The sequence below is a fragment of the Argiope bruennichi genome, chromosome 3 (genome assembly GCF_947563725.1).
Source record: "Argiope bruennichi chromosome 3, qqArgBrue1.1, whole genome shotgun sequence".
Taxonomy (NCBI): domain Eukaryota; kingdom Metazoa; phylum Arthropoda; class Arachnida; order Araneae; family Araneidae; genus Argiope; species Argiope bruennichi.
In genome coordinates, this window is record NC_079153.1 from 670,356 (window position 1) to 697,286 (window position 26,931).

The 26,931-nt window shown below is 30.7% G+C and overlaps 1 protein-coding gene across 1 annotated transcript in view; it reads left to right on the forward strand.

The window, feature by feature from the left end:
* The first annotated feature begins 8,568 nt into the window (after nt 1-8,568).
* Nucleotides 8,569-26,931, forward strand: part of LOC129962705 (vascular endothelial growth factor receptor 1-like) — a 109,224-nt gene continuing 90,861 nt past the window's right edge. Inside the window, exon 1 of the mRNA XM_056076638.1 lies at nt 8,569-8,860. Coding sequence (XP_055932613.1) covers nt 8,800-8,860 — 61 coding nt within the window. The 5' untranslated portion in view covers nt 8,569-8,799. The remainder of the gene's footprint in view (nt 8,861-26,931) is intronic.

The window sequence follows — 26,931 nt, forward strand, 5'->3', positions numbered from 1 at the left end:
GTTTGTCAGAGTGCAGAGCACGACATAGCAATAGTTGTTAGTGAAGAAAACCATTCCAGAGTTAAGGATACGGTTGCGAAAGGATGTATTATCTATGAAAAGAGATCAATGAAATTACTAATAAGCCAAAGTCTCCAGTGCTGTCAATTATTGAGCTGCAAACATTTGTGTAGAGAGATCGGTTCGGAAAACCTCTGAAGTTAAATCGCTTACTTAAACGAAATATCACACGTAAGGTGTAAGATAATCTGCGGATTAATGCATCTCAACTGGCCACTGATTTAATAGTTAATTATAACATTAAAGTCGCACTTCAAATGGTGAGTAATATCATTAAAAAAGAATGTTATAATGGACATGCGGCTCCTAAGAAGCCTGTTATAAGTCTCTGCAACAGTAAAAAGCTCCTCGGGTTTGCAAAGAAGCATATAAACAAGCCTCTGTCTTTTTGAGAATCTGTGCTTTTTAGTGATAATTAAAATTTAATATCCACGGGTCAGATGGTGAGTTACGATCTGGAGGATACCAAATCAACAGATGTTAATTACGAGTAGTTATGTGGAACTGTAAAGCACGGTATGGCAGGATTTTAACCCATGCAGAAAAACTGTCCCTCGGAACTGACTTCACTTTTCAACACTACGACGATCCTCCAAGATTTGTCCACCGTGTTAAAAGAACAGCTTCACAGCTCTTTCCGGTCTCCCGATTTAAACCTTGCGGAAACATTTGTGGGAAGAAATCAGTAATGAACTAAAAAAAGAAAAAGATAGGACACAAAGGACAAGGTTGAACTCAAATTGCCATTCAGGGCATTTGGAGCAATATTTCTACAAAAACAAAAGTTGTGGGGGTTATGCTATAACGTTTGAGTGAAGTGATAAAGGCCAAAGGAGGGCCTACCGATCATTAAATGCAAGTTGGCCATGATCGCATGAAAAAGATCTTTCATATATTATGTAAATACCGTACTGAAATTTTTTTTTGTTCCTTATTAGTGTCATTTTTGGTTGTTTCAAATAATGTATTTGATTTTCGCCATGGCCTTTCCTTTATAATATTCATAAATAATAAATAAAATTGTGTTAAATCAATTTTAAAATTTTTATTTTCATAACAAAATGTTTTGTGTCGAAAATTAAACTTTCTTTAACAATCATAGCTACGTACGGAAACTTTTTTCCCCACTGTATGTAAAGCTTACTTGGAGTTCCCTCTGTAGAACATAGAAATTTATATTTTGGTCGTGTGAAAAATATGTTGTTATTGGCAACTTCAAAGATAAAAATGATAACTTGAAAGAATATCAGTTTTTAAGAATTGAAAACCAAAAACAGATCTTCGGTCAGAAATATTTAATGCTTCTTTGATTTGACGCACCAATTTCTCTTAATATTAATTGCTACTCTGCTTTGTGAATTCTAATAATCGCAAAATTCTGATAAGTTCAAATGCATAATTTTCATGGAGTGTATTTCAGCGTGCATTCAATGGAATGACAATGTGTAGGGAAATTATTATATTTTTTGGAAATTTTTTTGTTTTACTTATTTATATATTAGTAGTTTTTGGCTACTATTTAATGCGCTGAAATGAAACTTGGTCTTAGTGGTTTCTTCAGTAAAATGTTTTTAAGCTTCAAATTTTGATAGATACTTAATTCTTAACATTTTAGGAACCTTACGCCTCTCTGTATATTTTAATGTGCATTTTACCTTCTGTAGTTCTACTAAAATTTGAAGCGGAAATAATTGAAATAAATTAGTATAAACTTTCTTGCCAAAACCAGACATATCTTTTAAAAATACGAGTACAGAAAATATAATCTTTCTGTATTGAGGTCTTAAGTGTACTACAGAATAATTTTTTTATATAATTTATGCAATATCTTAAGGGATTATTTCTGACTCATTCTAAAATTCAATTTTCAATTTTATTTTCAAAAAGATCTAAGTGATGTAAATGATAATTTATTTTGTTTCAGTCAATAAATGTACGTCTGAAGAAATTATGAAGTCTAAATTTCATATGATCCTTTAGTCCTAAGGAATTATATTTAATGACACATTCTTAATACTCCACTTTTAAATAAAATTAAAAAAAAAAAAGATTTCTTCCTTTTGCGACCAAATTTGTCTGTCTTTTAAAGTTTTGAATATTACCATTTAGAAAATAAAAAATTTCACAATTTCACGCTAATTGGACTTAGAGAAACTCCGAGCGCTGACAAGCTTATCTTCTTTGAGACGGTCAATGGAGTGCTCTAAAATCGGCATTTTTGTATTTAAGTTCAATCAGTTTAAACTCAATCAGCTTTAGACGTGATAGAGTGGATCTTTCTTTTTATTTAAAATGTTAGTGTCTCAAAAGTATTTTACTAAGTATAACTCTTTGGTCCGATGATTTGTGCAAAAATATAAAATTCGTAATTCATCAGAACATTTATTGTAGCTTAAGCTACATCAAATATTGTTCTTTACATCATTTATACCATTTTACCGTTAGATATATATTTTTAATACTAGTTACTTTGACATAAGTTATTGGAACCGAAAAGAAGTGACAACCCTATATATATATATATATATATAATATAAAATAATATAAAAGAGTCATGTTTGCCTTCAATAATATAGGATTATAGAATAATTAATATAAACATTTTAAAAGATCAATATTCTTTTTTGATCTAAAAGAATAAAAAACAATAATCTTTTTTTGCACTCATTTTTCTAGAAAATATCTTGTTTTATGTCTATCTCATTTCATAGATACATGATCGGAAAATTACACTTATTTAGGTTTAGTTAGAAATAAGAGCTAATTTAATTTTTTATTTGATTTTTGCCGGTGACTTTTGTGATGACAAGATATTAAGAACTTTTTTTTCTCATTCACGCATAACATGGTCGTGCAGCTTAGATTTTATTTTTTTATTTTATACTAGCCGCCTTTGGCGACCAGCTGTCTCTCCAAAGGTAATGCTTTTTAAAATTTTTAATTAAATATTTATGCACCTTGGTCTCTTAACAGATTCTTCAACAAGATATTTTTAACCTTCGTATTTCGATAGTCACATAATTCACGTTATTACAGAAAGCTTACGATGTTTAATGTACTATATATCTCTCCAATTTGCTTCCAACAGCCGAAAGATTTAAATTTGAATTTGAAATTGATGAGACAAATCTTCGATAAATATGAAAGTATTTTTGAAAGAACAAAGCATATCTTTTTTAAAAATGACAACAGAAAATCTAACCCTCCTGCATTGTAATCTTACATGTACCATATAATATATTTTTATATAAATTTTGCAATCTTCCACAGAATTATTCAATATAAATTTCTCTGATTCATCATAAAATTCAGATTTATCTTTAAAAAGTTTCAAATATTGTAATATATATATATATTTTATTTCTATCAATAAATGTACTTCTGAAGTAATTATAAAGTTTAAATTTTTTATAGTCTTCCGATCCTATAAACCATATTCAGTATCTTGACAATCTCACGTTTCTTCGATCAAACTCACTGAAATATAAAGCTTTGAATATCATTATTTTAGGAAAATCAAAACTTTCATCATATTAGGCAATCTAGTTCTGAAAATGTAAAAGTGCTGATGGGCTGTTTTCTTCAAGACTGCCGATGGAGAGGTTTAAAATTGCCGTTGTTATAGAGATAGAATAGAGGTATTCTAATTTTCATAACTCAATAAGTTTTAATTGCAAAGTGTGGGACTTTCTTTATTTAAAATATTTGTGTCTCAAGAATATTTTATTAAGCATGACTTATAGAACAGAGGATCTGTATAAAAGTGGAAATTCATCCGAACTTTTATTGATTCAAACTGCATAAAAATTGATGATTCAGTTCATTTAGACCCTTTTCTTATTAGATATAATAAACAATTATTCAAGTTTTATAAATTTGTTACCGGACCCTGATTAAAGCGGGTATCCTGTAAATATTGAACTATGTATGCATTAAATGAAACTGAATTATTGAATTAATAATATAACTATTTTAAAACGTCACAGATAATTTTTCCCGCCTTTGTTTTTTTATATAAAATATAACATTTCATATTCATTCCATTTCATACAAACACGTGCTGAATATTAACAATAGTTTGCACTAAGAGTTAACTTAATCTTTCATTTCGAGTTTTTCTCAACGCGATGGCAACACGCTGATAAAAGCTAGTTTCCCCCACTTATTCATTACAGACTTGTGCTAGTTAAATTTTATTGCGAAATAAATTGTTGGAAAATATAATTAATTTTTTTAAATGCATTAAAAATAGAAATATAATTTATAGGTAAAAAGATTGGTATCATTGGAAAGGTTACTTGATGAAGTTTAAGATGATGCAAAAATCAGTATGAAGTAATGTTTTATGAAGTAATTGCGGAAAAAGCCAAAATTTCGCTTAATCTTTAAGTAATTCAAATTTCAAAAAAAAAAAAAAAAAAAAAAATCACTCTGAGATGCAAATTCTCTATTTTCGGGTTATACATGTGCTAAATTTTTTAGCTGTAGATCAAACAATCTGGTCTAAACAGCGCAACAGACACCCAGACACACTAATCATTAGTATAAGTACAGATGAAATACATTGGGAGAAAATATGTCCAAAAGACATTTTAAAAATTTTATTAAAAATAGAAAAAAAATTTATACGGCAAAATAATCAGCACAAATGAAAAAATAATTTTTATGAATTTTAAGGTGATGTGAAAATCCTTTTTGTAATGTAAGATTGTAATATTTACATCTTTAATGTAAAAAAGCCAACTTTGCTTAGTTTTTAATTAATTAAAACATTAACTAAAAATTAAAAAAAAAATGTTTGGAGATGCACATTCCTGTCCTTCAATGTATATATCTGCCACGTTGATAGCTGTAGGTCAAAGTTCTAACACGTAGAACGCCAACACACAAATGCACACATATCCATTTTTATTGTAAGTAAAGGTTATGGAGCGATCTTTATTGCGTGCAGACCTCTATTCGCACCCACATTGCCTATTCAAGCTTTAGTTAATATTCAGTCAAATATTCATAAACCAGTATTTGAGTTTTGAGGCCTGATGATACGACAATAGTTATTAACAGGAAAACATTTCTAAATTGTAAGTATTGCAAAGTTAAATCGATGCCAAAAATCTAAAGTTTGTGAAAGAAATATGCATCCGTTAGCACAACTTTAAAAAAAAAAATAAGATTACGAAAAAAAGACAATATGTAAAAGAACTAAAAGTAATGCCATACGATATGACTGAGAGAGAAATAAAATCCTACTTATTGAGTTCCATAAAAAAGGCATATTAAATACCAAAGAAGATGATAAGAATTTGAAAGTCCTAATATAAGTGACAGAATTAAGTCAAATAATAAAATAAATTAATAAACGACTTTAAACAACAAAATTTAAAGATAATTTACCGAGTTCGTTAATTAAAAGCTTCTAAAAAATGAAGAAAATCCATTTTCTATATTAGTCGAGTGAGAGTTGTGGTAAGCTTAATATTTCGAAGAGAAAAAAAATGCCCTGTATTAAATTGTGTTTAAGATAACTGCCTACATTGAAAATAGTATTTTTCGATTATGAAAGCAAAGAAGTACTTTTTTGCAAAAATCTTTTAATTCTAACATTTTCCTCTTCAAAAGTGTTTTTTCTTTTCATTTTATGTTTACTAAAAGCCAAAATATACCTGATTAAAAATTACCATCTGTTGCTAAGTTAACCTGGTGTACCAGTCTACAACTGAAAGTCGCTGTAAAATGCATTTTTTTTAAAACAATATTTCCTTAGTTTTAAATTACGAATAATATTTTTAAGACGTTCTAGTGGACATATATAATTCGTTGAGTGGAGTGATTTTAGTTTCTGGGTGTTAATTCCCGACATCATCATTCCCTTGAGCAATTCATATTGTAGTTGACATTTCAAAAATTGAAATCAGATGATGTGGACGGTACCGTAGCTGATACAGATCCCAGCACCACAAATTTCCGCGAAAGCATTTGGCTTCTGTGGATTTTGTGTGCACGACAGTTCTTCAATGGAATTGGTTCCTGAGCATGGAGCCCTCGATCCTGAAGCTGAAACCTTATTAGCAGGCCACCGCAGTACGCAGGGTGAAAGCTCTGAAAGAGATTTTGCTTTGGAATACACTCCCCCCCCCTTAAAAAACAATTCAATTAGCAATAATTAAATTTAATGCAGGTGGAACTGGCTCATTAAATTACTAAATAAATTGCAGTTGAATGTTCGCAGTTATACGTAAGAGTATCTAAAATGTTTTCGGTAACGAAATTAGTTACAATCCAAAAAGATTCTCCATACCGTCTACTAAAGTTCATACAGAAAATTGCCAGCTCATTTAAGGGGGAAATGTTAAATGCATGAAGAAAAAGAAGGTTTAACTTATAAATGAGATTAATTTTAGATTATTTTATAGGCTAGATTAAAAATAATTTCTGAGCGTTGATTTGTTCAAAAGTTACTGAAAAAAAAGCGGAAAATCATTTAACTCTTAATTTACCTCTTTTAGGACTGCAGAAAATTTTAAGAAGGCATTTAATATTTACAGCTGCTAAGGAATCGACGCTTTAAATTTTATTCTAACAAGAGATTTGGCATTGGCTCAAACAAACAAACGGATATTCAATCTATATATTTAAAATGGAAAATCTGCTTGCATGTTCAAACCATGTACAATTCCAAATCCCTCTATAGATAAGAACGAGATTTGTTACAAATGCTCCTTGGTACTTAGAAGGGTTTATTGCTCTAATAAATAGCCCTAACCTTTAACGAGGTGAAATGGCAGTGGAAAGATTTTACGTTTTCCGCCATAACATTTTTCTTCAGTTCGCACTATCTTAAAATTTAAAACATTAACTTTCCATTGACATAAATTTTCTCTCTGTACGCTCATTTTTTCTAATTTTAAGCATTTAAAAACAATTTATAGCAAAATTGACAAATTATTTTTATCTTCTCATTGAAATAATAAGTCGCTTTTACTGTATAATAACATCCATCACTCACGCGCGTTTTCCATGGATCCCGCTTTTTTACTTTTGCTTTTGCTATGCAGCTTTTTGAATTTTTGTCGAATCTCTTACGTTGTTTCTATTGGCATGATTTTGTAGTCATTCGTCTTCAGATTTTCCCTGTGTTTTAAGATTGTTGCAATTTCTTTAAACTTTAGGCAGATCTGTCTCTGCCCTATTTTAATACTTTTAAGATTCTAATGTTCTCAGTTGTGTTTGCCGCAAGGTCCCTAAAGGAATGTGAATGCTGATAATAAAATATGCGGCAAGACAAAAATATTTTCACTATAAATAAATAAATAAACACGACCAGGATAATATTTTCAAATTGCTGAGGACTTTCTCATTGCATCTTAATCCTTGAAAATTATTTATTAGCGGGTTATTTAAATTTCATAATTGCTTTGAATTCTGTTTTAGTATCATTTTTAAACGTCTTTATATAGCTATCCTTCGCCTACCGAATTCACTTCATTGATTCCGCTCCTATGTCCCATCAGGGACTAAACTTTTATAGGTGAGGTACGGGGATCCCATCTCGAGGTTCCCAGGGCTCTTTACCCCCTTCATGTTTAGCCTCTTCTTCACTTCTTTATTTTTCCTCCTTCCCTTGATACCATCTTAATGCAATTTTTAATTATCAGTGCCAGAAGATCTTTCAGGTTCAATTATGAAAAAGAGCGCCAGTCTTGCCTCATTCAGTGCCTTTCAGAATAACTTCCCTGAAAGTATAATCGATTCTATTTAGGAACATTCCCCATTTCAACTTCAGCTGCTTTACCAGTGTAGTAAGATTAAATGCGTCGCGTTTTCATATGGAGATTAAAATGGGTAGATGTGGAACATTCCATTTAGATTTTCTTGTAATTACTTATCTCATGAGACCGCGGGTCGATACTCTGAGGATCGTGAGGTGCATCTTTAGGTATGTGCGTAAGTTTCAAATAATAATAATAATAATAATAAAAATATAATGATTTTGTTCTCAGGAAAAATTCTGGAATTTCTTTAATATCTTTTAGCGATTCGAGGAGGCTAAGAGCTCATCTAAGTGGTAAGCTCTTCGAACAGTAATTTGGCTTTACTTTTTAAAAAGCTGAACAGTATTGCATAAATTCCAAATTCTGGTCCCCCCTCCCCCTGGACAAATACCAAATGACCATAACGAACTTCCGGATAATCTAGTGATAGAAATCTATGTTTGCCCCCTCTATGATAAGTAAAAAGAAACATTGACTTTTCTCGAAAAGCGTTTCTGTTGTTTTTGAGGGATGGATATAATTTTTCCTTCTCAAAATCCAGCCGCTCCCTAATTCAGACAATCAGCACTTTTCTTCCCCAAAATATGTTTTAAAAGTTCTGGTAACGCACGTCGGAACAGCGCGTTTTGAAACAAAAGCGATAAAAGGCTGCAATCAACCTCCTCCGAAAACAGGAACTGACGTCGCCCAGGAGGAAGCAGATTAGCTTTTGTTATCGTTATGGCAGGTTCTCATTCTGACACAGTCCTGCGATCACAGCGGAGGGATAATCACCTGCGCTCTCTTTTTCTCGTTCTCCCTCCCATTTCGTTTTCGGTGCTCAACAAAAGAGTGGCATGACTTCAAGAGCCGCGGCGGACTTCGCCGCCTTGGGTTCGTGCGCCATGACGTAATATGCACGCTACTTAGATGATAATGAACTTCTCATGTATTCGTATTTTGAATTTGTTCTGACATTCTGTTAAAAATGAACCCAAAGATAAAAACATTGCTTTTACTTTCGCTCAGTAGTTTTTTCCTGGATCAAGGTAAGAAGCTGTACTTGTATTAAATTTTTATACATTTATTTATATATCATGGTCTCTTTTATGCTTGTATTTTATCCTTATAAGTTGAAGCACTAATAGTAAAAATCTGCAATTTTTCGATTTTTTTTTTTTTTTAAATTTGTTATTAGAGTTAGAAAAATGTAGCATGCTTTATTTTTTTGTTGAAAAAAAAAGAAAAAAAAAATTAACGATATTTACAATAATCTGAAAGTTGATGATTTTTTAATTTTACTAAGACATAGAAAAATAAATGCAAATGAATGCTAGATACGAAAATAATTTTTTAAAAGTATTTGAGTTAAAACATATCTTTTCGATAAAAACCGACAATTTCGTCTCATGGAGATTAGTATTATTAATTTTAATATAGTTTAGTAATTAATTTTATATGTAAGTATAAAGAAAATTTTCTTATTACTAACATTACTAAAAATTTACTTATTACTAACATTTATGCAGAATTTTCTGCACAAATGTTAAAAGGTTTTAGTTCTTGATAACTGTAAATGCACATCTTTTTATTTCTAAAAAACCTTTTTTACCACTTCTCTGACTTTAAAATGAGCTCTCTTCCCTTACCAGAAATAAAACTGTGCTTAAAATTTCTTATGGTTTGCATAAATTCATAGGCATGTAAATGAAGGCATTAGGAATTCTTGCTTTAAATTAATCAGCAGGTATGTGGGACGACAAGAAAAGGCAAAAACATTAATTTTGTCATATTGTTTTCATAAAAATGGAATTTAAAGTTTTCTTTTCTCTTAGGAAATAACAAGAAATGAATTTATTTCAGTGAAATGTAGAGCTATCTTGTGATAATAAGCTTATTTATCTTCTCATAACTTATTTCAATTTTTAAATGTAGGAAAATAACAAGCTGATGCTTAAAAATTCAAATTTTATGAGCTTAAGATATATTCAAACCATATCACTCATACAATCATATATTTCATTTTTTTACATTCATCTCTCCCTTACTTTTATAGAGTGCAATATCGAAGGAATTAAACCTCCATTTTACACATTTTTATCAAAAAATACTTCACCTGTTTCAGTTGTTTATATTCATTGTTAAATTTTATTCTATTGATGAACCATACTTGAAAGCAACTCTCCCATGTTATTAAGAAATCGATTTTAACACTTATTTTTCCAGTAGGCTGGGTTTTATTAAAAAAAGAAAGAGTTATTCTTATTTAATCACGGTTATAATTAAAATTTGAACAAGAGTAATTATTGTAATCATAAAGCGTATTATTGTTTTTTTTTCACATCTTCAATTAATAAACTTTTGTGCATCTGTGTGAAAAATAAAACATTCTCTTCGGCTATATATATATATGAATTTTAATTAATTTCTTAATTTTTATCTTAATTTAACCCTTAACGTTCTCTGATTTCCTGATCCGATTCCATCTTTTTTTTATTTCATTAATGCTATACGAGCTCTGTATAAACTGCTTTAATCAACATTTCTACCCTCTCCAAATGAAAGAATAAAAATCTGTCAAGCTAAGCGAATTCTTTTAAAAGATATCTAAATTGTGTCAAAGAATCTCTATTAAAATCTTATTTTAACAATTACTGAAGGGAAAATTTGGCTCTCTCCTATTCTTGTATCGCTTCTGAACGGAAGCCAGTTTTTTGTCCTCACTTCTTATACATAAATGATGCCTCCCGGGATGGAATAAAACGAAGTTCTAAAAATTCAAAAGTGTCTTCCCTCTCTTCGGCCACGAAACTGCTTAAAAATGTTTTTACATAATAACAGATACATATTTCGACGCCATGAAACTTCAAACAAGAGTATATACATCAAATTAATTCAAATTTTAATTTAATGATTTATTGATTAATTAAAATTATTAAATCATTAAATTAAAAGTTTTATACAAATTAATTGGTTTTGTTTTCAATAAATTTGTTTTCAATCAAGAAAGTCAGATTCTTAAGGAGCTACAATTTCAACAAAGTATATATTTAATAACCTTCTATTCATTTTTTTGTAAAAAAAAAATTGTTATTAAGGAATCTCTTGAAATGTTATTAAAGTATCTGCTTACTCTGCTGATCCGAATTTTAGCAAAAATGTTATGAAACACATTAAAAGGCCATGAAATAGTACAAAGTATCCTGAAAGATCATTTCCAAATTTCGAGGATAGATAGTATATATTGAAAAAAGTCATTTTAATAATCGAACTTGAGACGCAAAAGTAAGAAAGGAGGGTTCTCAAGAGTGTTCTTTGTTTGTGAATTAAATAAAGGACATGCCAGATAAAATGTGCAGTACAGATTTATCGGAACTTAAATTCACTGTAGCGCAACAAGCTGCTGCACGAAAATAACGGAAGAATTAATCCAATGACTCCGAGATGGTTGAATATCGTATCTGTCATGCTACCTCTATGGCTCATAGAGGTAGCATTTGTTCATTGCTTGTTGTCATAGTGTGAATCTGTATTTCATTAAACACGTGTTGACAGCTTCAAGTTATCATCATATTTATTTTGCTTTTTTCTGTTATAACATTTTACCTAATTACGTATGCCTTATCATACTTATTTTGCGGTAGGGAGCTCCCTGCAGCACCTACCATGCATTTCCGACTTCACGCTTTGTTGCTGTGCGTCCGACTTACCTTTAACTACTTGCTACCTTTCGAGATGCCCCGTGTTAAATTGCTGCCAACATCAACCTGATTTGTCATTGCCGATTCGAATTTTAAAAAAAAAGCGAGGAATCTTTTTGAATTCCAGAATTTCTACCAACCTGATGTGTGGAAGCTCTTGTAGCTCATAAATATTTCACTTTTCGCCCTTAAATAGAGATGAATGAATTTACTGCAATCGCACGAGCCATTTGGAATACTCAATTCATGATAGGTTATTACATCGATACAATCTCATGCCACAACACTGGTTTTCCTCGTTCATAATTTGTTTTCTAGACGCTTTTATCTAAGGTATATTCTTTGTTGAAATCTACTTCGATAATTTACAGACATATTTCTTGGATGTAGCATGTGTTCGGGAAAACATCTTGACAGTTTCTCCGATCACGGTCTTTAGACTCCAGATTCGTCCCTCATTGTACAAAACACTTTACACACGTTGTTTCATGAACATGAAAAGTAATTTTCATTGGATGTGAATAAATGAATAACAAGCTTTCAAAAGGTTTGACAATGACGGCCGAATTGTAAGTGGGTCCTCCAAACTAAAGGACATGGAAATAGTAGGGTTTCGAAAACTTCGTTTCCCTATAACTCTCTTAATATTGAAAAACTACAAATAATTTTCATATTAAACGAATTATCATTTCATCAACAATTTTTCTGTTGAAAATTTATGAATGGCTATGATTTCTAAAAGCTAGAGATTGAAAAATAAATTTTAATCTCTGAAATGCTTCTGTATTTTCACTAAGCTGATGAAACTTCACTGGAAATCTCCCATCAGTTGTTTTCTTTGCAACCTCATTGCTTTTAGCTTGCAGGAGGAGACAGCGAAAAGTCACTTTTTGGCTTGGCAACATAATTTTTTATAATGAAAATGTTGAGTTGATCAGGATCGATTTGCAAGAACACCAAATAAACGACCTGTTTCCCCTAAATTTTCTTTGCTAAATATAAGAAAGCAGATATGTCAATATCTTCCTCTCTGTTCAACGCGTTTTATAAATATATATGGATATATTTATGAAGCGCTCATTTCCCTTTTCACAACGCTACAATTCATTCATGTTTAGTGACGTGCCAGTATCTTTCCGATCTTTATTGGTGAGCTTCGTCCTCTGTTTAATGCCTCATAAGCGTGTTTGAAATAAGGCTTAAAAGTAATCTGATCTGTACCCTATCTCCTGGCTCTGTTTTCAGATCCGCCTAACACGATCTGCAAATACTGGAAGCATGAATCGGCTCTTCTTCCCCTCCTTTAGTGCAAACATGACAGTTCCACTTCAACATTACAGTTCCTAGATAGGATTATAAAGATTTGCAAATTTGTTGAAATGAATGTATGAATTTTTTTTCACATTTTATGTATTAAGAAACCGGCAACACTTGTGCATTCATTGCATTAATGTTGAAACGTTATGGAGGCAAAATAATATAATATTTAAAAAGCTATTTATAGATCATAATTAAATGAACGACAAATATATTTTATGGTAAAAAATATGATTAGAATTTTTATTTTTATAAAAAAAGTATAATGCTTAAAAAATATCAACTCATTACTTTCTTTCATTTTAAGATATTTTCCCATTCTAAAGTGAACAAATTTAACGTTTGAAAAAATTGCTTCAACCCATTTTCAACGTTATATTTTGTGATACAAAATAAGGCAGTTTAATATTTAAGAAAACTTTAAATTTGAATTTGTTCAATTACTTGATTTAAGATGTAGCTCATGATTTGAATATTATTTCCGCGCTAATATATTTGAATATTAATCCGCGCTAATACTTTATACCTAATCATTTTGGACAACTCGAATGGAAATCTTTATAACTAAGCATTGTTGACCTTTCATAGCTTGATTGACAGGAACGTTTTCTTGATTGATAGGAACAGAGTATTTGAAGCTCAAATTAAATGCGCCAATTTTACTTTATTTAGGTATAGAATATATTTAAAAAAAATTCATAGGTTGATTAAAGAACCACTCAAAAGACTTATATAACAAGTCAATTTTGTGTTTAATGTGCAAAAACAATTTAACGATTGGCAAATTATAAACAAAGATGTATTTTTATGGAGATTTCCAAATTGTTATGCGCTGAACATTTCGAGTCACTTCCATTCCTTAGTCATACTCGCACAAAATGACAAATGAAGTTCTTGCAGTACCAGACATTTATAAGAATATGATGTAAGTTGCATCATATTCTTATGTATGCTTCTAAGCCAAATTTAGAACAAAAGTTCAGGAAACTGTTTTAAATTTAACGAAACTGTTATTGCATAACATCCCAGAAAAAAAATTATTTTCTTTTTTTCTAAAAATTAGTTATTATATTTTGATAAGACTGTTACGCAATAAACTGAATTCTTTCAATTCGGTGTCGGAGGTTGCATCACATTGGCGCGATATAGATAAATAGATAAAATAAATAAAATAGCATTTGTTTACTTTAGGTGTAATTCTTTAGATAATACGCTTAGGTTGTTTCGCTCTTTCTCTCTCTGATATATAATATAAATCTATATTAAAAAAATAAATTAAAATGCTTTCATTTCACAAAATGCTCGATTGACATTTCAGTTAATTCAATGAAAATCAAGAAAATGATACTGAGAGAGTGTGACATTGACTATTATTTTCATGAAAGTCAGGCTATCAGAATGATAAAGTAGGATGCTCCTAACCGAGGCTTTAAAAATATTCGTCAGGTGAAAACAACACATTTTGTGTTTGATATCCTATCTGTGTGCATTCAAACACTAAACTAAAGAATCTCTTCATATTTCAAATCGTATTGAATTTCTCTAAATCGTGGCTCTGTGGCGATATTCTTCGTTTCCGACGACAAGGGCTGGTGCAACAGCTTCCACTATCTGGCACACTTCACGACTGTTTGATGAGCGGCAGCTGATTAGAGAGCGCGTGTCGGCCTCGGAGATGCTGAGAGCGAGCCGTTCTTCCTCACCTCCAGAGTGAGGCACCCTCTTCCCGATGCACGCATTTCTGCTCACACTCTATGCACCATCTCGTTGAAAAAAAAATATTTTAGATTCATTTGTTTTTCTCAACTCTTTCAGGGTAGATTTTTTTTTTAGAGTGCTGAAGTCGCTTAGTGTATAAATATCATTGAAAACGTTTAGAAAAGAGTTATGATATAACATTTTATTTTTATTCAGATTATTTTGCGCGAGGTTAATTAGCATTTGATATATGCAGACACCCTCAATTTTGAAGAAGGAAAAATGTATGGGTATTATTGAAAAATTTGATTGCGAAAACAAAGACTAGATGTTATTTCGATGTTATCTGCATAAACCTGAAAAAGACACACCTGAATAGAATGAAATATTTTGCCTTGTTTTAAATCTTGTTTAAATTGTGAGTTAAAAGAAACGTTCTTACTTTAAAGTAATAGCCCTACACAATACTGCTGTACTAATAAACAGACTGCGCAATTTGTTTACCCACGAAAAAAAGTGCTATACTTTACTACTGAGTAATTGTTATAATAAATAGTTTTGCAAAAATCTTGTCGTGTACAAAGATTTCAATGTACATTGTGAGCGATTTTTTTGTAATGATTCTTCTTCTTTTATCGACACAGCATGGAAGCATTCTAAAAACAGTCGAGTCACACACTCGATTCACATAAACGTTTACTAATTCAGTGACTTGTAAGAACTGATGAAGTTCATTAACCTCTAACAAAATCGGCGAGTGCATTGGCCAACAGACTGTGCCAGTCGGAAGATTAAAGAGCTGCTTGGTTTGCCTGTTTTCCAGTAAAAGGCCGTTGAATTTTGCGTGTTCTGTACAACACCCGCTCATATATTGAAGCGTGGTATGAGGGATTGATGTGGTTTTCTTGTTTGTGGCCCCCCGGAAATCTGAATGCACCTAAGAGTTTTGGTGTCTTCGTCATCGTGGGCAAGTGGCACTTGCGCTTCTCTTTGGGGAGGGGCTACTTTTCGCAACCTCATTCTTTAATCAGTAGGGCATCATCCTGAGTTATACTGTATGCTATATATGATATATTAATAACTATAAATATATGCTGTACTATTAATATTTTTAAAACTAAAGAATTCCAGGACACGTAGTCAGTCATTTCTGAGCTTTTTGCCCTTAGATTGTATCATAATTTTTCGAATGCTATAACGGGTTAAATTTGACTTTGCTTCGGGAAAACTGTGTATTCTATACTGACTACTACTCTCATACTGTTAAACACAACATTCATGTACTGATATAACAGCTATACTATTCTACTAAAAGGCCGATAACAGTTGCCTTTCAGATTTGATGCTCAGTGACAAACCTTTGTGGTTTGAAGCTCTCACTTGAAAAATAAATTTTTATCTCTACCTCGCATCCTTTCTTGAGAGGAAACACTTTTTGTTAGTTGCGTGGGCATGAAGTCATCAAGTGCTTATCATATCTTGGGAAATGAAACGCTTTTCGATGATCAAACGTACTTTCATAATTGCGTCCTGTTCACATTTTCAGAGTAAATCTGCATTGTTGAGATTGCCCTGGATTCATTCATTATTACGTTCAGTTTGTATCATATTCTACGTACCGTTTTATTGACACTGTTGTACCTTCCCTCAAAATAAATAAAAAATAAATCTGGGATTTGAAAAATAAGTTAATGATAAATATTTTGTAATAGAGTAGTGATTAAATGTTTTCATATTTCGATTGTTGAGTTTCCCATTTTAAAACAACTTTTGTCTTGATAAAATCATGACATAGTTCTAACTGATTTAGTTAGATTAACATCCTGTATCGGCGTTACTCGTGGTCTGTTTGGAGATGAGCCATTATCAAATGAGAAGTACGATACTTAATTCAGTACTTTACACTTCAAGCATTTTTACCACGTCAGTGCTTGATCTATGTAAAGAGATTCGGGGAATGAAATGCTGGGGGATTCTTCAATGAAGCGATCCTTCTTTCGAAGTCCCAAAGATACCACAATTTTTCTTCCTCCCCCCCTCCCCCTACTATGAACCGAGACTAAATGTTGATGGACGTTTCCTTAACTAACATATATTTTTCCCATACAGTACTCGCTTAAAAAATATATAAAAGTGATTCATTTAACATTTTTTTTCCTTTCCATATCCATTATCGCTTATCTTTTTTAATTGACAATTATATTTTAACCTTTGTTTATATATTTTCTTTATTTAACAATAAAAACTTTAAGAAAGAAAATTATATGATTAACTATTTTGATATATAATTAATCATTATATCTATAACTATTTTGATTGGCAATATATATATATATATATATATATATATATATATATATATATATATATATATATCGCTTCCAGTTTTTTTTATTCATCTTCTAATTGATATACCCGACTTTCCCTGGAATTAAAGTGCATTCTTTATAATATTTTTAATGTAGAAACTAATTTTGTACAATTTGTTACAGTACATTACATTATTATTACATCGCATAACTTTATTGACTGTTTTTGGGCTTTATTTACTTGAAGAATAAATTATTATTTCTTTTAGTTCTTTTAAGCATCATTAAATGACTACTACAAAACAATGAAAAAACCGGAAAGGATATGAAATAAAAATTCCAAAAAATAGCTGTAGAGTAGATCAAAGTTACTGTATTTCAAAACTGCTGCATTGAATTTTAAAAGAATAAATAAAATTGAAGAAAAAGGTTCACTGAAAGGAATATGATGTCAATGAAAAGGCAAAATTTTGTAATTTAAAATGATATTGAAATATTTTTTGTAAAATAACTTCTTTCTAAAGTTACTGCATTAAATTGCAGGAATTTCATAAATTCATATTATTTGTTTATTTAATTGATTTTTGCACTTTGAAAAATTGGCGGTATTCTTTCTCTTGTCTTAAAGAATAAACCTGTAAAGTTGGATTGAAATTGGCCTTGTTGTTTAGGGGGAGATACGGAACATAATGACGTAGTCAAAACGACTTGAATTATTTTTTCGTCTATGACGGATAGATAAAATATTCTAATTATGGGAAAACTCGAATTTCAGATTTGGACGAATATCTATGTTTCAAACTTCCTTCCGAAAAAGCACATTTTTTGCATTACGTCCATCCATGAACGCGTCAATTCAAAAACACTTTGAGCTGGAAGGGTAAGCAGATTTATGTAAAATAAATATGCAGACCGAATTCACAGATTTCTATGAAATTTCGAACGAAATCTATTCGGAGGAAGTTCGTCCGACTGTTCCAGTAGAAATAAACTCTATGACTACGAAATTCTAAATAATAGAGCAGGTAGATGAAATAGGTGCACAGGTTTAACATTTAGAATATAGGTTCTTATTAAATTTTAAACCTGATTTATCAGATTTGACTGCCTGTCTATCAGTACTTTTGCATGCATGTAAACGCAATGAATTAAATAATTGAAATTAGTATATGACTAGATCTTGTCCAATTTTAGTTCCAACAGCTCCGAAAAAAATGGCATATAATTTGCACGTTCACGCTATAAATTAAGTTAAAATGTCGGATCCATGACAAATATTTCGTAACTGTTGTTTGCCAATTCCATGCAAAGCTTCAGCCCTTACCCAAGCTCAATCATTTCATGTGGGGAGAAGCGGATAATACCTTTATAGGAGAGTGTGCGAGGAAATTTAGGGAGCTGGCTTATGCTAAGATAATACGAGTTCCATGCTAAAAATATTGTTCTAATGTTTCTAAAGATGTGAAGTGTCTTAAGAGCAACAACCTAATAGTCCACAACCTTTTAGTGCAATATATTTAATAAGTAATGAATTGCAAACATCACAGGTACACATATATAAAGGATATAAAGTTATTTCAGCATTAAATGGGCCGTTCGTTAACAGTTTTCTGAGGCCATATTTCACGAAGCACATCACACCACACATCCTCACGTCCCTCCTTCGCTCATTCTGGTCTTTTTCTAGAGTTCGTACATAGAGGGCGCTAGTCACAATGTATTGTTCTCAAAAATTTGGAAACAATGCAAATTCACTCAGGTGTTTTTTTCAAAGTGCAGAGTCATAAAATGAAAATGATATATTGATATTTTCTTATATTTTCCCCCTTGTTTTTTAAAGAAATAATTTAATCAAATCTGAATATTTTATTTATCTGGACTAGGGATTTAAATTACCCAATAAATATTTCATCCAACATAGTATATGAAAGACTTTGTAATTTTCACACTTTTTTTATTTTTGGTCTTCTGCCATTTTTGCGATTGTTTCATGCGGAACTATTTTGAGTATTAATGTGAATTGGATACCAGAGAATATTCGTCTTAACAAATTTGTTATAAAGTAACTAATAATCCGGCACTACTCGAGATCCATATATCCCCCCCCCCCCTCTTTTTTTCTTTCTTGCCTAGAAATAGACTTTTCGGTGACTCAAATGATTCTAGAGACAGGGGTTATCTTGTGGGAGCAAATATTCTCCATCGATGCTGTGCTCACAATGCTTTCAATTTCACAGGCACAACTGGAATTATAGTCAAAATCACGCGAATTGTCATAAGATTATCTTCTTGCTATCTGAACTCACATGCTATGTTGCTCTTCAGTTTCTCGCTGGTTCCGATCAGCATTCGATTAAACCCAGTGTTCTTGCTATCTTCCATCGGCATTCCTTTTAAGATGTCTCCCTTGAAACGGCATCTCTGTCGTCATCTGTCTTTCTGTTTCGTCCTTCTGCTTCAGGTGTCTTTTTCATTCGTAGATTACGAAGAAAAGCGGGTTTTTGGAGACATGAGTTAAAATTCGTGCTTGAAGGCACACAAATAAGTGACAAGTGATCGCAAAGATTGTGACGTTAGAAGCATATTTGATCTGATTAAAAAGCAATCTTAGGATTTTTAGATTGAACAGATCATTATTAAAATTTTTCTCTGCAAAATGAGATATCAGAAAACCAAAATGATATAAAATAGACAATAAAGTTAATGTAAAATAAAACTGAAAAACTATTGTATATGATTGTAAAATATTATTTGATTATTTAAGTAATGATTAAAAAGACAAACTTTTACCTTTCTCGTTATGAATAATACAGGAGATTAAATCTCATTGATGTTTGCAGAAGGACAGTGAATCGACACCTTTTAAAATATGTGTTACAAATCAGAAAAATTGCACGCAAAATTACATCTATTTAGAAAATGAAAATTTTTGTACTTGATTATTATGTAAAAAGTATAGTTCTCCAATTGGCAATTGGAATTTGCAAAAATACGAAAAAAACTAAACAAATCCATATTTTAATATTAAACGATTAAAAAAGTAATTCGAATTTTGAACTGTATTTATAGTGTTGGCTTCCATGTGTACTGATTCATGACTACGCCAAATTTGATCTCGTGAAATTATTTGGGCATGCATCGCAACGACAAACAGATAGTTTTTTTAACTATATAAGTATAGATTACAGATAGATAGATTATTTTAGAAAAAAAATAGAGTGATTTTCATTGATGAATTAAACTTGGACAATATTTTTTTAAAAAATTCATCAGAAGTAATAACGTTTTACAAAAACATAATATCGATGAATATTAGAAAGTGGTTTTTTAAACATTTTTATTTATCTTGGCATTTTTATTTATCTTTTCTTTATCTCATATTTGCGGAGAAAGTAAGATGGTAAATTTCATTAATTTTGAAATGTTGTACTCCTATTCGTTCATGGTATCATTGCATTATTTCCATATTTTCGAGTTTCATCGTTTGTTAATCGATATATTTAATTACATTTTTATTCCATATCAGTGTGAAGTACATTTTTATTCCGTATCCGCCTGATTTTAAATTCGGAAGACATTGAATTTAGGATTGAATCATATTTTTTCATTCCGAATTACAGACTTAAGGATGAAAGTAATTAAAATAAAAATGTCAGCGTTTTAGTAGACTTAGTTCTAGGTGTTTTTAATAACTGATTTTATTAAATTTATTCTCATTTCATCCTTTTTTTAAACGGTTAATCTGCTTATGTAAAAGTAGATGTAAAATTTTATACAATTAAACTATGAATCTATTATAGACATACATATATGTATATATAATATTATGGATGTTAAATATCGAAAAGTATGCTGCTACTATGATAACAAATCACTATATTTTACAATAGATTAAATTTAATGAAAGAGAAAAATTTCTTTCTGAAATTCAATTAAAAATATTTTATTTCATAATTCGTTTTTGAACTTTTATTTTCCATTGCAAATTACTTTCACTTTCCTATTTACATTATTATTTTAATGTTTTGCTTTATTTGAAGCAGTATCATATCGAAATTAGTTTCTTGATTATTATTTTGATAGACAGTCGTTAAATATTCTGATGCTTTTCATTATGTTTAATTAATATACCTCATTTGAATTTTAACATTTATATAATTTGACTTTATAGGCATAAAAATGGGACAAATGGAGTCAATTCAAGCTCCATTTGTCCTATAAACATAGCTCTGTGAATAAATCAGCATTAGATGCATTCATTTCTTACGATCTCAGACACGATGATTCAAAAATTAAGCTGGCTCTTTTTTGTTCCCTTAAATAGAAACCTCCTTCATCAGGCAGTCTTCGTGTTTCTTGTAAAAAGTGTCTTCGAAACGAAATAGTGAGTTGAATATGGAATAAGATGTTAGGAAACTTAAATGAGTTTTTTTTTAAATTCTTTTATTAAAGATAGATTTTATTTTTTCAAAGAAAATAATTATTAATTGCTGATTTCATTTGAAACATAATATGGAAAACTACCATATTCAAAATATGTTATACCGGCATTATTTGTAATCCAATAAAGCCATGGTTGTTTGAGAAAAATCTTTATTTTATTGAGCAAGCAATGAAGAATAAATATCTATCTGCTGTTTGTTTAGACATTTTTCAAACGATATTTAAACTGGGCCTTTTCTTCGCTACTGTAAACAACAATGCATGTTGACTTTACAATTAAAGTGTGGTGGGTCCAGTTAAAATAATTCTGATCAGAACCCGAATATATTTTAAAACAATGATACATATGTATAGATTTGTGAGCTATGTACATTAAGTAAAGTAACCCTATTGAAGCAAAAGAAAGCTGCCTCATTGCTTGGAGCTCTTCCTGTATCTCTGGAGGTTACCCCGACGCCTGGAACGTTCTGCGCATTATCAATTGTTGTTGCTGATTAGAAGGATTTATTTTTATTTGATAACATAATGAGACGAATCAAATCAACGAACGGACCAATTTTATTCGCTTTCTCAATTATCTACATTTAAACAAAATATATAGCGAACGAAATCTCGGCGTTTTCTGAAAAGTGTGTGTTTAGGATATGATTTTGTCGCAAAATTGCCCATTATGCACATATGGCTTGTATTAATTTTGATAATAGCCACCTTCTGCGACCAGCTGTTCATCTACCTTATTAACTGCACCAATTTATTCATGTTAAATAATTTTGATGAACTTCATATTCTTACGCCAAATGAAAGTAATCTTTTAAGTTTAATCTACACAACAAACAGGAAACACACTGATTAATTAAACGTTCAGAGTGATGAAGTTAACTAGCGAAATAAGCTCATCTATTGAGACTTGGGACTATGGCAATATTTTATTTTGCAATATCTCTCGAATTAAAACAAAGTCCGGAGGAGAGCCGACGACCATTGGTGACATGTTTAAGTGTCATTATGAAATAAAAAGTGGTGAAATCGATAGAGTGGTTGGAACTGCAGCACTTTGCCTTTTTTTTCATATAGAATATATATTAGGGAGTATCAAAAAAGTAAAAGTTAGTGTATGAAGTTTTAGCATATCATTATTAAATCTTTTCAGAATTTCCGCACTTCATCTTTATTCCTCGCAAGAGCCTCAGAGTTTCAGTTACTATAGGAAATTTCAAATGCTCTATATTTACTATTTGGTTTCATTTATTTCTAATTGTATTGCCTTTCTAAACAAGATCTTTTCAGAGCAGAAATATCTTAAGAGAAAGCAGGATGTGTAGCTCAGAGTAGAAAGTTTTAGGCGAGAAACGGAGCACACGATGATTCGTCCCTTTAGTTTGAGTCTGTTTTCCCTGAAGCTTTCCTTCATTCGTTTCCAGTTAGAGGATTCATTTTCTGTTTGTTTCATTTGAATGTTCAAAGTGTTTTCTTGACTTTTCAATTAAATTTATGTTTATTTACCAACTGATTTTCTAAATAAATTCAGAAGTTGAAATGGTTGCTCAGATTAGAAACCATAGTAAGAATTCCAATATTGGCAATCCAAAAATGAGTTCAGCTGCATTGTTCTACCAATATTTTGAGATGCATTATTGTAATCTGAAGGGATTAGAATACGAAAATAGGATTTAAGCATTTACAAATAAAAATGCTTGATTTTCAAATCCAGATCCAACTTTCACGAATAAAGAAAAGTCAAGAAAAAGCACTTATCTGAAGTAGTAACATCGACAACTGGAAAGATGAAAAACGATCATCTCCATAATCAGGGTGAAGTTGAAAAATGCATTCAAATTCCTCAAGACAGGGATTTTGGATTTTTTTTTATCATTTTCTGGATTAATTTAGAGAATCAAAACTACTTTATTGCATTTCACCGACCAAAACATAAACCTAAAGTACCCGGGTAAGATGGTCGCGCTTTCTATACAGGCTTCAGAAAGCCTTTCATATCCTTTCGAAGAAGAGGTTGACAGATGCTTGCAGTAGATTTTTTTTCTATTTGATCTTCTTCTCATCCATTTAAAAGAACATAAAATCCAGGAATCTTTTTCGTCGAAAATAATTTCAATACAAAATGAATATAAAATAATATTAATTTGATAAAAAATGAAATACCTATGGAACATTTTGTTGGCTATTACTTTAAAGCATTGCTCGCCGACCCTTGGTAATGAAAAAACCTGAAAAATGACCACTTATCAGACAGGTCATGGTTGTCAGTGGAGTATTGGCAGTTGTGACATTTATGTAAGCAGAAGAGAGCCATATAAAATTTAAGGAGATTGCTGGACTCGTAATAAAAGATAAGCACTATGCAATTTTAGTGTTTTTGAGATTTCTTGCAAAATGAAAAAAAAGATAAATGTAAGCTTTCATATGAAACACACACTGGCGGAACTGAACTGGTTTGGCTGAGGAACTCATTCTTTAGACTTTTCTAATTAATTTAAATACATTGATAGATAACAAATTAAAAGCCTTCTAGTCCCGGTATTTCAGTATTATGGAGGTAGGTTGCCTGTACAAATGCTGTTCTTGTTGCTAACCACTGTTCAAAGGCTTGAGGGGCGACCTCAGTCGGCCAGATTTGAATAATCTCATTAATTGAGCCAAACAACACGGAGCATGCTTGACTCTTTCACTCACATATAAATCAACTCTGACGTAAGAGAGTGCAGTTTATTTAATTGGCATATTTTGTGTTCTCAAAATAAACTTTGTGTCAGAAATTCAGAAATAAAACATTCAAATGACATAATGCCGTCATTAGATATATATTTTTAGGTATCATCATTTAACATATATTTATAACTTTTTGAGCCGACTAGTCCATATGTTCGAAAACTTTTATCATTATACAGGAATTAATATACATTTCACGAAATAAAGAAAAAGTCGAACTACTTTGCATCAAGTTGTATGTCTTTACTACTAATAAAAAAACACTACACATTTCAAAATAATTTATTTTTTACTGAAATCATATAAATCAATGATTATGAGAGAGAATAAATAAAGACAATAAAGAAATAAATAACAATATAAGTCAATAAAGAAAGAAAACGAGGATAAGTAAAGTTTGTATGCAAATTTATATTTGTTAACTTGAGGGCAATTCTATTTATTAAATTTTTCTTGGGTGCTTAGAAATGTGTTTTTCATTGCGTCACTGGAAATGAATGAACAATTTCCACAGTTACAACTTCCGTTATTTTCACCTCTACTTTCTGTCAATCGCATTGCTGGTTTTTCCATTTTTTCTTTCTGTGATTCAAAAAGAAGAAATACGCTACTTTGATTTCTGCGGTGGATGAGCACGTCTACGTCATTTGTAATCTTTTGTGTATTTAACAGCCGGAATGGACTCCCAACAGTTTCTCTCTAATAAAAGGGTTATCGCCACCCCTCCGCCCATGAAATTGTGGGCCTTGGGAAAGGCTGTAGACACCATTACTGCTCATATCTTTTCGCAAAGTCCCATGCATGAGAGTTGTGTGCTTTGTTGTATTATACAGAAAACCAGTATTTGTGTATTGATTGCATGACACTAGTGAATAATAGCTACAAAATGTCGGTTCTTGTCACCTTTTTTTTTGGTGATTAATCATCACATTATTCGCACTAATTGTTAATCACTATTTATTCACAGTGAATACGTAAGTGCAATGTGCCAAAAAGTATCCGTATACACTCTTTATTCCGAAACTAATTCTCGCACAAAAATGCCTGTCACTGAAGAAACATGTGCTCTGTGTATGCATTATTTGTTTATGTAAGGAATCATCTCCATACTTAGGTTTTTACTAATTAATTTTAAAAAAATAGCAACATTCAGTTTCGAATACATATCTGAATTTCTCAGCTTAAAAAAACTTAAATACGTACAATATTTTGTATTTTTGAGTAAATTGATGAATTATAAGCGATTCAAAATTTGAATTTCTAATTTTAAATAAGAACTCCTGTTTGTTTTTTCAAGATATAATGAGCTTTCATATTATGTATGAAAGTATATAAAGACTATTATCAGTAAACTAGATAAAAGTTATGCATTTAAAAAAATATAAAACTATTTTTCATAATTTTAACTATTTTTAAAGTTGTAAATTTGATGATAAATATGAAATATCAATAATCAAATATGATATCAAATCAGCATCATCAAATATGTATGATCATATATATATAATATAATATACAAAAGTATTAAAATCAAGTTAATAGGAAAATCAAATGAACCAAATAAAAAAATATAAAAAAGAATCCGGCCTGAAGACTTTTTCAAGGGTCACCCCTGTGTTTTAGAAGTAGCTGCATTTGCGCTCTCTAAATACTAAGAAGTTTTTTCCTGTTCCTTTTTTGGTTTTAATTTGAATAGGAAATAATTTTTATTTTTAGTTGCGATTTCGAAACTGTTTTGTTTCGTTTTCATTTTAGTTTAGTTTTCAAACTATTTCTTACTTTAGATTGGTTACTTATATATATATACATATATATATATATATATATATAATGTGTGTGTGTATTGGCGCACTGATAGGTAGATCATTTTACCTAAAGAGACTAAATTTAGTATAGATTTATCTTGGGTAAGAAGGTACATTTAGGAGTGACTTGTTTGAAATCTTTATTAATCATCTAAGAGTTTTACAATTTTTTTCTATAACATTACCGAAAGTATAGATGTATAAAATTATTTTTCCCCCGTTTTAATATTTAAGAAATTGACTTTTTAATTATACTAATTTAGATGGTATGAATATTTTTCTATTAATTTGGCAATTTTTAATGAATATTTTTTCACTAACATACGTTTTATTGTTGCAATGTAAACCATTTCCATTATTTCATTAAATATTGAATCGATTTATTTTTCCTGGTTTCGGAAGCTGGGAAAAAGCTTTTTGCTAATTATTCACACAGTTTGCGGAAGGAATCAGAAAGTGAAATTGCGGTACTGCAAAAAATATAGTGCAATCCGAAGTGGATCATGCGGTGTCTGTAAGTTTTTAAAAGCGCAATGATATCATTGAAAGGGATTTCTATTAGAAAATTATATGAACGCAATTACCAGAAGATGCGTAATGCTGTCATTATAATATGACTTTAATGCCAATTTGATGCTTAAAATTATGGAATCCTGGAAATCAAGTCAGGCATAATATATTTAATTGTAATTTAAAACAACCAATGTTCATGGCGAATGAGCAGTCGTTAAAGGCGACTGGTGTAAAATAAATTAAAAAAATGTGTCTTTTGGTGAAATGGAACGCAGAAGAAAGTTTAGTTTTTAAACGCACGGTCAATGGCATTACAATTGTTCTCCAAGCACGTGGATGAGTTAAAATAATTATAAATAAATATGGCTTTCCAATAGAATAATTCTAAAGAATTGCAAGTCATTCACTGTATCGTAACAGCTAGTTCCGATAAACCTTAGTGGAAACAATCGCCTTATGAATTTGATTAGAAATTCTTGTTTCATAAATATTATTAGAAGTGTTTGCTCTAATTAAATCTAAAAATTAAAGGGCGCCTTTTTTTTTTTTTGCACATTTTTGCTAAATTTCCGATGTATAATATTTTTCGGGACACAAGGTAAGGAAC